At 35.6% G+C, this 11,268-nt stretch overlaps 1 protein-coding gene across 2 annotated transcripts in view; it reads right to left on the bottom strand.

Moving 5' to 3' along the window:
- Positions 1-4,971: 4,971 nt before the first annotated feature.
- Positions 4,972-11,268, bottom strand: part of KIF18A (kinesin family member 18A) — a 30,519-nt gene continuing 24,222 nt past the window's right edge. For both annotated transcript variants that reach the window (XM_015630428.1, XM_015630429.3), the window contains exons 14-17: positions 10,362-10,836; positions 9,742-9,846; positions 7,102-7,211; positions 4,972-5,582 (exon numbers count right to left, since the gene is read on the bottom strand). In XM_015630428.1, coding sequence (XP_015485914.1) covers positions 5,434-5,582; positions 7,102-7,211; positions 9,742-9,846; positions 10,362-10,836 — 839 coding nt within the window. In that variant the 3' untranslated portion in view covers positions 4,972-5,433. The remainder of the gene's footprint in view (positions 5,583-7,101; positions 7,212-9,741; positions 9,847-10,361; positions 10,837-11,268) is intronic.

Here is an 11,268-nt window from a genome sequence, read left to right as displayed (position 1 = left end):
CAGTTCTTTCTTGGCACCTCAAAGGACAGAAATTTGACAGCCACATGGGCAACTTGTTCCAGTGATTGGTTATCTTAACTATTAGAAACGACTCCAGCTCAATTTAGAACCACTCCTTGATCTTCCACCATGAACAGAGCTTTACCCTGTCTTCTCAAACCCCTCTGATTTATGCTGCTGGTGGCAGCCAAGTTAAAACCAAACCCTGCTCCCTCAGCCTCTGTCTTGCACTCCAACCCTGCACCACAATTGTTGCAAAGGTTTCTTCTTATTTCCTTTAGCTCCAAATGGCAGCCCTGCCCTGGAGCAGATCAGAGCCACCTCCCACCCCCATCTTGGTGACCCCTGCCAAATTGATAAAGGTGTTTTTGGTGTCTTCAACCCCAAATGATAAATTTATCCATCTCTTGCCAAGAGAAGTTCTGACCAGTCTCATTTAACATATCTCAATAACTCCTTTCAGATCCTTTAAGATCTCCTATCATGGCCTTTTGTCTTGGACTACTTTTTTACCAAACCACTATGCACCTGCTCTTAGACAGGTGAATTATTTAATTACTAACTCTCACTTTCAACAAATTATTTTAAATTTTTATTTAAAATTATTTTTTGTTTTCCTCATATAAATACAGGCTCCACGTTTTCACTTCCAATATCAAATGACACAGATTTTGACTTTTCTCCCTTTTTTTGTCTTTTTAAGTATTTGTTCCATTCTCCACAAAGAGATGATTTGATAGAACAAATTTCAAGTGAACAGTTTCAGCATTTATTTGCCCCTTACAGATTATTTTTAACCATTTTTAGTTTTAGTTTCCCCTCCCCTCCACAGGTTAAATACTCCAGTGGCTTTTCTGCTCTTCCTCCTGTCCCCCATCCCAGTTTACAAAAGCTGCTGCATGTGAATAGATTAAGAGAGTGATGTATAAACTTCGAGGCATCACCTATGTGCTGCTCAGTCAGTTTTGGTATCTAGAAATGTAGCCTGCATCATTGTGTCAGGATAGGACCACTGGATCTACACATGATTAAGCCTCTAATTACAATGGTGGATTTTAATTTTTAAAGACTATTTTCCCTTTTGTCACTGTCTTGATGCAGTTTGGGATGAACAACAGGAATTTAGCTATTTAATTTCAATACCAATATGTTTCATGTTAATAATATTGTTAACTCAATCACAGTTTTCCCAGTCTCCTTCAGAACACAGAACTGCTGTTGTATCTAAAGCCAGTCTAGATGAATATATTTTATTTTTTGGAGACATCTTTAATGAACCAACTGCTTTACTAAAATGCAAGGTACAGTAGCCTCTGTGTGCATGTGCCAGCTAGCAGTGAAAACAGCATTTTCACCATCTTACTGTAATATTTTGTGATATAACTACAAGACTTCAGTTAAAAATATTACCTGCAGTGTAGTGAACTGAAATTCAAACACAAAATGTAAATTGTTTTAGTTAAAACTCTTTTAAAGCATGATTTATTCTACTGTTAAATTCATTTGCATGCTCATAGATCTTAGATATACAAAAGTTATGCTACATAAAACCTTCAGACCTAATGCATATAGCACAATTAAAAACAAGAGGGAAATCAAAAATAAGTTTTTCCAAGAGCACTACCATAATAGAAAAATTAAACAGGCAATTTACCATTATATCTATTCTCTATTAATTCAGCTCTTGGAATTTCCTGCAGGGAATAGTACATATTTTACACCTCCAGTGGATGAATTTTCCAATGATGTTTACTTTCTCTAGTTATTAAAACTGATTTCCTCATGCCTGTTTACAGACTCACATTTTCAAAAATCCAATCAAAGTGATAGAAAACTAATGACAAGTCCAAATGATTCTCACAGTGGACCACTTTGCTAACATAAATCTATTTTTGCATTATGTTGTCAGGGTTCCAAATAGTATCTGCTGTCTTCTGCAGCCAAAGTACCCAAACTTACAAGATGCTTCAGTAGAGGATATCCCAAAACATTTATTCCAGTGAGCAGATGCTTTAGTACCTTCAGACTGTTATGGAAACTTCTCCCACCACCATGAATGACTTTTTCTAATAATCCAGTCAAATTCCTTGCCCTGGTGAGGCAGTGAAGTGCTCCACAGCCCCTGGAGCCTTTATCCCAGCCTGGCAGTGGTGCCAATCACAGGCACACCAAGGACAATGCTCCACTCCACCCTAACCCAGCCCCTGAGTGGCCAAAGGACCAGAAGTCCCACCTGGGGGAAAAGCACAGGGGGATTTAAGGCCAAAGATGAGGTAAAGCTTTCATCTTGACCCTGCCTTCATCTTGGAGTATCCATCTGAATACAGAGGTGGGTAGTTATGTGTGTGCTTTTCTGTCTTCTAATTCCCTCTTGGAACCTCTTGAGTAACTAAAAATCAAATAGGCTTAAAGTTTGCTAAGTTGAATGGGCCAAGTTAATGCTCTGAGAAGCATTTTATGTTGATTGAATGTTGTTAGAATAAGCAAGTGAATGAGTAATAGTACAAACTACACCCTGCAGCCTTTGCATGTTATCCTAAGATTTTCCCAGTGGGACAAGATCTTTAACATCCTTTTCACACTTGCAACACTGACACAATTTAACTCTGCATGGTACAACAGTGATATCAATGAAATGTGTACTTCAGATAAATGCTATTACTTAAATCAGTTTGTAAAGACAACCCAGCAGGCAGCAGTCAAAATAGATTGGCAAGAAAATGAAATGGGCTGTATCTTACCTCCACTGTTCCCAAAACCACTTTGCTTTCTAACTAACTGGCAATCTGACAAAAAAACTTATTAGGAAATGAAAAGTTATGAGAAGTTTTGTGCCAGTAATATGTGTGGAATGTGCTGTGAAGCACTTAATGCTTATAAAGTCTAGATGTGTTCACAGTATGTAAGAAAACAAAAGTACATACAATTAATAGAGCAGAATATTACTCAATAGCAATCTGAAATACAAAAATCCCACTTCAATCTGCTATCTCTGCAAACACTTAATTTATGCTCATTATAAATGGTAAATACATACCTAGCTAGCAAATCTATAATCAAATTCTCATGTCAGTTTTTAATTTTCTCAATTTTTTTTTCAGTCCCTGCAAGTGTTGCAATTGAACCAATTCCACTCAAGGGGATGCAAAAGACATTAAGAAAACAGGAGATTTATCAGTTTTATATTTTGACTATCAAAATGGTGCATGCACAAACTTGCCTAAAAACTTTTCAAGACTGCTATGGACATCTATGTCTAAGTCTTACATGCCACAAGAGCACTGAAAGTTACAACTATATTTACAAGCAAAACCCAACATGGCTCTTGTACATATTATATCAACAAAAGAAGCTTTCTGTGTACATTTTACATTAAACACTGAGAATCTGAAAAAAAAAAAATCCCATAAATCATAAATAAGTCTTTATAACTTAAGCTGTATCAGGTGCCAAAATCATAAAATTCATTCCAAGATCTTGCTGTTCATCATGATAGTGAAATATTAAAATGATCTTCCCTCTTCATTCTACTCAAATAACATCACCTTGCTTTGTGGACACACCCCAAATTCTAGTTTTCAGGCTCCACACAAGCCTTTTCCACAGCCAATATTTTCTCAGTTCTCATTACACAACAAGATCCCAGGCTCACCACAACTTTATCACCTACACTCCTTTTAGAATGCTGGGAGGACTGCATTTCTCTTGTCCTAGTATTTTTAACTAGTAACACCTATTTCTTAATAAATTATGCCCTCCTCTTAGAACTTCCCCAAAGAAGACCACTTCTGCAACATTGTCTGCTGCTTCCCCCACGAGTGGTCCTGGAAAGCTGCTGCAGGCAGCTCCTGTTTCCTTCTTCAGAAGCTTCTGAAAAATGCTCCTCCAATGTGTCAAAAATAAATTCTGCAGCATACTTCATATTACTGAACTGAGCAGGTTGGAAGCTCCTTGCTCCAGACAGTTGACACCACAAACTACTCACTGGACTTCTTCCTCTGGACTTCTTCCCCTGGCTCTCACTGGACTGGAGAAATTCACATGCTTGTGTTGGGAAGGTAGAATTAGAAAGAAATTATAAATATGACTCTTTAGCCAGAAAGGCTAAGGAAGAAATACAAATGAAAGCACGGTTTGAATAATTCAAAGAAACCGCTCTGGTCTGCCAGAACACATTCTTTCCCCCAGTAAAACTAAGCTAAGACCCCTCTCCCCAGCCTTATAAGGAAAGCTCTGAAGGACCCTGAGATAACTAAAAATATGCAAAAGCAGCAATTTCTATAGGTCACACACAAATATTACTGTATTAGTATACTTAGAAAGATTGGTTAGTGAAGGAATAGGATATTCAATGTATAGATTATATAAGTAATTGTAAAAGAGAGTTCTCTCTCTTGGTTCTCTCTTGGTTCTCTCTTGGTTCTCTCTTGGTTCTCTCTTGGTTCTCTCTTGGTTCTCTCTTGGTTCTCTCTTGGTTCTCTTACTACGTTCTCTTGCTGCTCTTTCCTGCTCTTCTTTAGCTCTTTTTCCCGGCTCTCTCACTTCTGTTCTGATACTCTCTTTCATAGCAATCTTAAGTCTTGAACTCATGTATTCATATTTTATCCCCTTTTGTATTGTTTCCTCTGAGCCTGCTTTGAGCTCTATCTGCTGGCTCATAGCAGGCTCTCTCTCTCTCTCCCACGCCCTGAAATAAACTACTAACATCTAACTCGACTATAGAGGTCTCTGCTGTGTCTCTGACCGTCCACAGAAAGTGTCTCCTACATGCTTGCATTTGCATCATTCACACTAGAATGATGTTCTGTAGGCTGGGCAAGGTTCCAGTACAACTACACATCAATTGCTCTGTCTCTGAATACTGATAATTTGCTAGAAGATATTATAAACAACCTGTACTTATAACAATAGTTGTCAAAATTGATTTAGACATTCTTTGTAGGAGAAAAAAAGGATCATTTTTGCTAGAAATGCATTTCACATATTTGTCTTAAAATTAAAATTTATTTGAAGTAATTAACAAAAGATGTTATTTACAGCTGAATTAAATTGAAAAAGGAGAACAGGATCATTTACAACCAAGTAACAGACTAAAAACCAGAAAGACAAAAAAAATAAAAATCCCCAATTTTGGAAATATTTTTCTGTCTCTTGGAGCTCCACATGTCATCATTAGATGCAATCTAAGAACATCTAAAGCACCATAATGCTAAGCATGAACATGTTCTAATATTAGCATCTGCTTAACTTGCTTGCACATGAATAAAGATTTTAACACAATGAAGCTACTCCAATGAAAATAATTTAGAGGGTCAAAATAATTTTAATATTTCCATCACAAGACTCTCAAAACTATTCACAAAAGAAAACACAATTCACCCTATTCTCATTGGCTATCCATCAATCCTGTTTGAAATATGGATGAACTCAGAATTAAATCCTATTTTTTTTCTTGGAAACACAAAGTAAAAGATTTTTTGATGTCCTTGATTTAACATCCAGTGGGATATTTCCTTGAGAAAAGCTTCTAACAAAGTTTCTTGACATATTTTGTTCTTGCTTCCTGCTCTTCCTTTTAATTCCTAGTGAAGAAAGAAATGTTATTAGAAATAGGGATACAGTCAGTAAATGTAAGTAGAATTTAGCCTACATGGACCTCCTTTTCAGAATATGTCTAAGAATTTTTATACATTTCTTTCTTTCACTGAAAGCCTAATTTTAATATGCAAAAATGTAATCACTCTTAGCTCAAAAATAGTGTTTTAATTGTCTATAATGTCCCATGATTAGACCCTCAAGTGACACAAGATGTATTAAAAAGGCACAACAGTCTATACAAAGATGTAGAAATATAAAAGTGTTATTTATCATTCTTATTGCAGAATAGCATTGAAAAATCAACACTGTCATTATAGAAAGTTTTGTCTTTTTAATCTGAAAACAACTCTTCATCTTAGATATTTGGTTAAGGTTTATTCTGCTCTTGTAATGCACACTCTTGAAAAAAAATCTACATATTCAGCTAAATATTGAAGAATCAAAAAATTTATTCTCATTTCAAAACATGCTACTGCATTACAGAGTTTCTTAATTCCAGAGTAGTGACTGAACACTGGTAACTTCTTAACCTGGTCTGTTGTAGCAGACATGGATTCTGATATAACCCTGCATGCAATTTGCCAAATAAGTAACTTGGTTAGACAGAATTTAGACTCAGATATTCAGTTTCCAGAAAGCTTCTTGTAAAACCTCAGCATTTCTCATGAATTCAGAATAAGACATTTTCACATGTATTTGCTCCCTCACAGCAAATTTTTACCTAGAAAAATGTATGTGCTGTAAAATCAGTGTATTGCCCATACCATTGGAAAAAGCTGCACAGTGGAAATGTTTTTTCACATTGCTTTTCTATAGCAGACTAAAATTTTAAAACTAATATTTGATCTCCTCTAAATAGCCCAAGAAGATTGTTAAGTGTATCTTTTTTCCTTAAGATAGAGAGAAAAAAGGAGGCAATTGGGTAGAGATGAAGGAAAATTGTACAGATTTAGCATATTAAAATCTGCTGTGGGTGCCAAGCAACTTAGTGCCATGTACTGGAAAAGGCAGAGGTTTTTATAAAATTGTGAAAACATTTGTGAACATTTGCTGAAAAAATTATTTGTAACTGCTTTTATTACAGAAATGACTTATGCACCTCAGAGAGAAGCCATATAATTGAGGAAAACTTTCACACAATAGAATTTATATTATCAGCAGTATGTTAGAAGAAAAATAATTTTTCCTTAGTTCTTGTTTTTGCCCAAATAGCTCCAAATTTTAAGACCAATAATTCTCTGAAAAAATCTGTTAAAAAAAATAAATCAGTGTGGTGGTGCAAAGAATTAAAAACAGATATGGAAATTATTAGAGAATTTGATTTCTTGATAAAGCACACTTGGGCAAAGACAAAACTGCTAATAAAGTTCACCAAATTACTCAACACGTACATGAACTACTTTAGGTGGAAGACCTTGGCTCTTGGGGAAAAGGTTTTCCCAACAACCTTGTAATAATATTGATTATTGATTACACTATCTATACCCATTCTCTGACACTCACCAGCTGCCTGGGGTACTCTCAAGGCTGCGTGGCTCAGCAAGACGTCCTGTCGAACTCTCTTGGCAGAAACTGGGTCTTGCAGGTTGCCCAACACAGTGTTGGATGGACAGCTGGAAAAGTTGCCAGAAAGGAGTTTACTTTCAGTACAGTCACTACTAACAGTGGTTGAGGCCTTGCAATGTAGAAATACTTTTAAATATTACCCAGTGTTCATAGAATCACAAGGGAGTGCAAAGCATAAACTAATTTATTATGTATATTTATGGATATTATTCCCCTTTTTCCTTTTAAAAAATTTACAAGAATGCTTCAACTGTGAAAATAAGAACTAATGTTGGCAATTGTATTAAAAGGAAGGATAATATGTCACAGTTTTTTCTGAAACCACACAAGTCAGTTTGATGGCCATCACGTATAAATTATATGAAGAAATAATCTTAAGGCATGTTACAAAATCCTTGAAATGACCAAGCTCTGTTTATTGAACAAATCACATTTTTTTATTGCTACAATAACTTTTCTACAGCCTCCAACACAGCTGGAGGGGGTGGCTTCATAGCAGACAATACTTTTTAACTAAGCTGCAAGAAAATGGTTACAGCTTCAAATTCATTATAAGAAAACCTCTATATTTTATCAATAGCACTTTATGTGATGGACTTAAGGTCTACAGTGAAAATTATGAACCCATCTGATCTCACCCTCTTGCAATTGCCTTACAACCTTCCTCAGTTCCACTCTGCAAGACAGCCTCATAAACAAGCTAATCACATTTATGTCCCAAGTTCCTATGCTTTTCCTATTCCTGTAATAAATATTGTTCTATTTCCACTTTATGGTCCCCTAACTCACACTTTCTTAATAATAATTTTCTGCCTAAATGAAAATATATTGCAAGCAGCAAAGACTAAGGCTTTCCCTGCACCAGCCCTAAAAATCTACCCATGCAAGCTTCTTGCAAGAGAACTTATGCCAACAAAAATGTGACATTATTTGGTAAAATAGTTTCTCTTATGACTGACTTGCCTCTAATTCCTTATCCTCAAAATCCAACTGTTTCAAATTGTACTTCTAATGTGGAAAATATGACAAATTTGTATTTTTATTCTAACATCAGTAGGAGATGAATGACTGGAGTGAGCCACTCCAGTCAGGGAAAGTATGGGAGAGAAAAGAGGGAATGGAACAAAGGCACACTCTGAAAAGTAAGAGCATGTTCCTTTTCTCTTTCACAAATGTGTTTTCACTCCTTCTCTTCATCACCAACTGCTAGACAAAACCATAAAGAATTTCAGTCTACAGACAAGTTACTGAGGCAGAATGATCCCTATAAAAGGAACAGAAGTTGTGGGATTTTTCTGTAGTGTACTGGGAAACATGTTTGAGACACAAAATAAACAAGATAAGCAGAAAGAGCTAGTCTTCTGGGAAGAAATAAGCAGATATATATGTATATATATGTATTAGAATTATTACACAGTTATTACAAAAAAAAGAGGCCTGTCTGAGAACTTTTATCTTAAAACTAGATAAATCAGGCTCCAAAAGTTCCCATATCCCTCCCTAGGGAGAATGTAGAAAAAACTAAAAATGTGAGCAGTGCCTCTTTTTCCACCCTTGAGAAAAAGAGTTTATTCCTCATCCTAGCAAGACAGTTTAGAACAGTAATTGATAACAATCAGAACAGCAACATGAAGCTAGACCAGATGAATCTGATCTTCTAGGATAATTCTCTACTTTAAAGATGCTAATAAACAAAAAGGCACTGAAGTTTCTTCCATGTCCTGTGGTCTATCTATAAGCTTGTTCCAACAGTCTTGAGATATTCTTCCTAAAACCTGTGTGGGGGCAGCTCCACTCACTGTCTAGCAACAGGTCATTCCTAACATGATTTTAAAAAAGGTTGTATCAATTTTTGCTTTTGGAAACAGGAAAGAAAAAAAGATCAGCTGTTTCATAGCTAATCAGATTTTAAATACACTTAAAAAAACCCCAAACCAAACGAATCAAAGAAATACACAAAAAAATTACAATTCAGCTTGTTGTCTACTCAGTTTCAGCTTTTCTGGTGCTCCTACTAACAAATCCTCTTTTAGGGACATAAAACAGAAGCACTGATACAAAAGTTCTTCCTAGAGCAGATCACAAAAATTAAGTGACAATATACGAGACTGAAAACGAATTATCAGAAAATCAAAGTTGATCATGGAAGTATTGTCATGTTTATTTTTTCCCTGTTTTCTATTTTAGTAGTTTCTAATGTGCTCCAGCAAAGGCAGAAGAGTTTCAAAAAACTTAAGATTTTTAATTGATAATGAAATTTTTCTTTTCAGAATGATGTGTCATCTTTCTGTTTTAATTAGACAGCAGCTACACAAGACATAATATTAATAATATTCATTTGTAATTATTAAAACAGAGGTTCTTGAACCGAGACTAAATAAAAAAAATCTACTGAAACTACCCAGAAAAACAAACAAAAATTAATTGAATTCAAACATATTTGAATCAGAACATGTCATATGCAGGCCCAAATGACATGTGTAAGATGTTTGCAGATTTGAAATACAATAATGAAAATGAAGTAAGAACTTAAGAAATGAAAACTCATTTTGTATAGAAGGGTTAGTTTAGTCTTACCTTAATACCTTTCTTTTTCTCTGAGCAGCTGAAGTCATTGCCATATATGAGGGCTTCTCAAATACTGGAGCTGAATTGTTTTTTCTTAAGGAAGAAAGATCAAGTCTGAAATAAAAGGATGACATTTTTGTAAAACATATTCTTGGTAAAAGGCAAGTAAATTTGTTCTTAACAGTAAACAAAACTGTTGTTTTGTTGGCAAGTTGAAAACCAAAACTGGAAATTAATTTCATTAATGTTATTTGAGGTAGCTTTGTCGACTTTAGACATGCACAGCAGCTTTAAGCACGGTATCTCCTAATGTGGAGAGGTTAAATATCCATTTTACAGACAGAAAACATAAGGCTTAGAGAAAGTAACTTGCCTGAGGCATCACAATCAATTTAAAAAAAATGCTGTATTTTCTTTTTGGTACAAATCTTATAAAACAGGATAATCTTTCAACTTCATTTGTTGCCACTAACATACTACTCTTTTCAAATAATGGCAGAATTGAATTTGATGTTGATCAAAATTAAGGTTTTCAAAATGTTTGGTTTATTTATAAAATGGATATAAATGGAAAAATCCAGCTGTAAAGATAGACAGGATTAAATTACTTGCCATTAAAAGGAAAATACCTTTGCACAATGCTATTGCTGCATGGCTGTGACTCCTTCACAGATGAGTAAGCAGATAATTCATTTGTTTCATCTGTACCTTCATAGAGAATTATTGTTGAGTTCATGACAGCCTCGTCACACTCTGGGATGACATCACAAGTAGTGTCCATAATATTGGCCTTTTTGACTGGCATGTCTGTACTACATGTACTGACTTCCCCCAGGCCTGCAAGGTGCAAAGCCTTCACAGTCTGAGAACAGAAGCTTTGTGCTGGCTTCCTGCAAGAGTCTGGGGTATAGATTATAGGGTAGACTTCCTTGGCAAGAGAATCCTCCAGATGCTGCAAGCTGCACTGGTTGTTGGTAGGTAGACTTGGAGCTACGACTGGAGAGTCCAGTAACTTCCTCCTAGTCCTCTTCTGTGGTGGCTCTGTATGTTCTAATACTTGGGTATTTTTATTCTTTTCTTGTGATGGTGTACCAAAAGAGGTGCCTGTGAAACATAAGTAACAATGCTCAGCACCTCTAACTGCACATACAACTTTAATCTTGCTTTTACCCTCCTCTTCCCAAAGGAGACATTAGCAGAAATTATTAAAAATACTATTTATTTAATATACATATCAACTTGATCAAATAAGTGAAATTATTTCTATTGCAGCATTGTCTAAGATGGTATTTGCTCTGCAACACTCCAAGTATTATAAACATGCATAGGTTGGAGCAGTTAATCCCAGAGGTTACAGAAATAGTCACAACTAAGATCTGACACATGACAAGAGGGAATGAAAGAGTAACAGTATTGAAAATTATTGCACTACCATGATAAAACTCATATGTTAAGGTGGTACAATCACAGTAATCTAGAGGTGACTCCTGATCACAGCCATTTTTTCCCCCAGCAAGTACCATGCAGAATAATGAG

Source organism: Parus major, chromosome 5 (genome assembly GCF_001522545.3).
Source record: "Parus major isolate Abel chromosome 5, Parus_major1.1, whole genome shotgun sequence".
Taxonomy (NCBI): domain Eukaryota; kingdom Metazoa; phylum Chordata; class Aves; order Passeriformes; family Paridae; genus Parus; species Parus major.
This window is presented reverse-complemented; position numbering and strand designations above follow the sequence as displayed.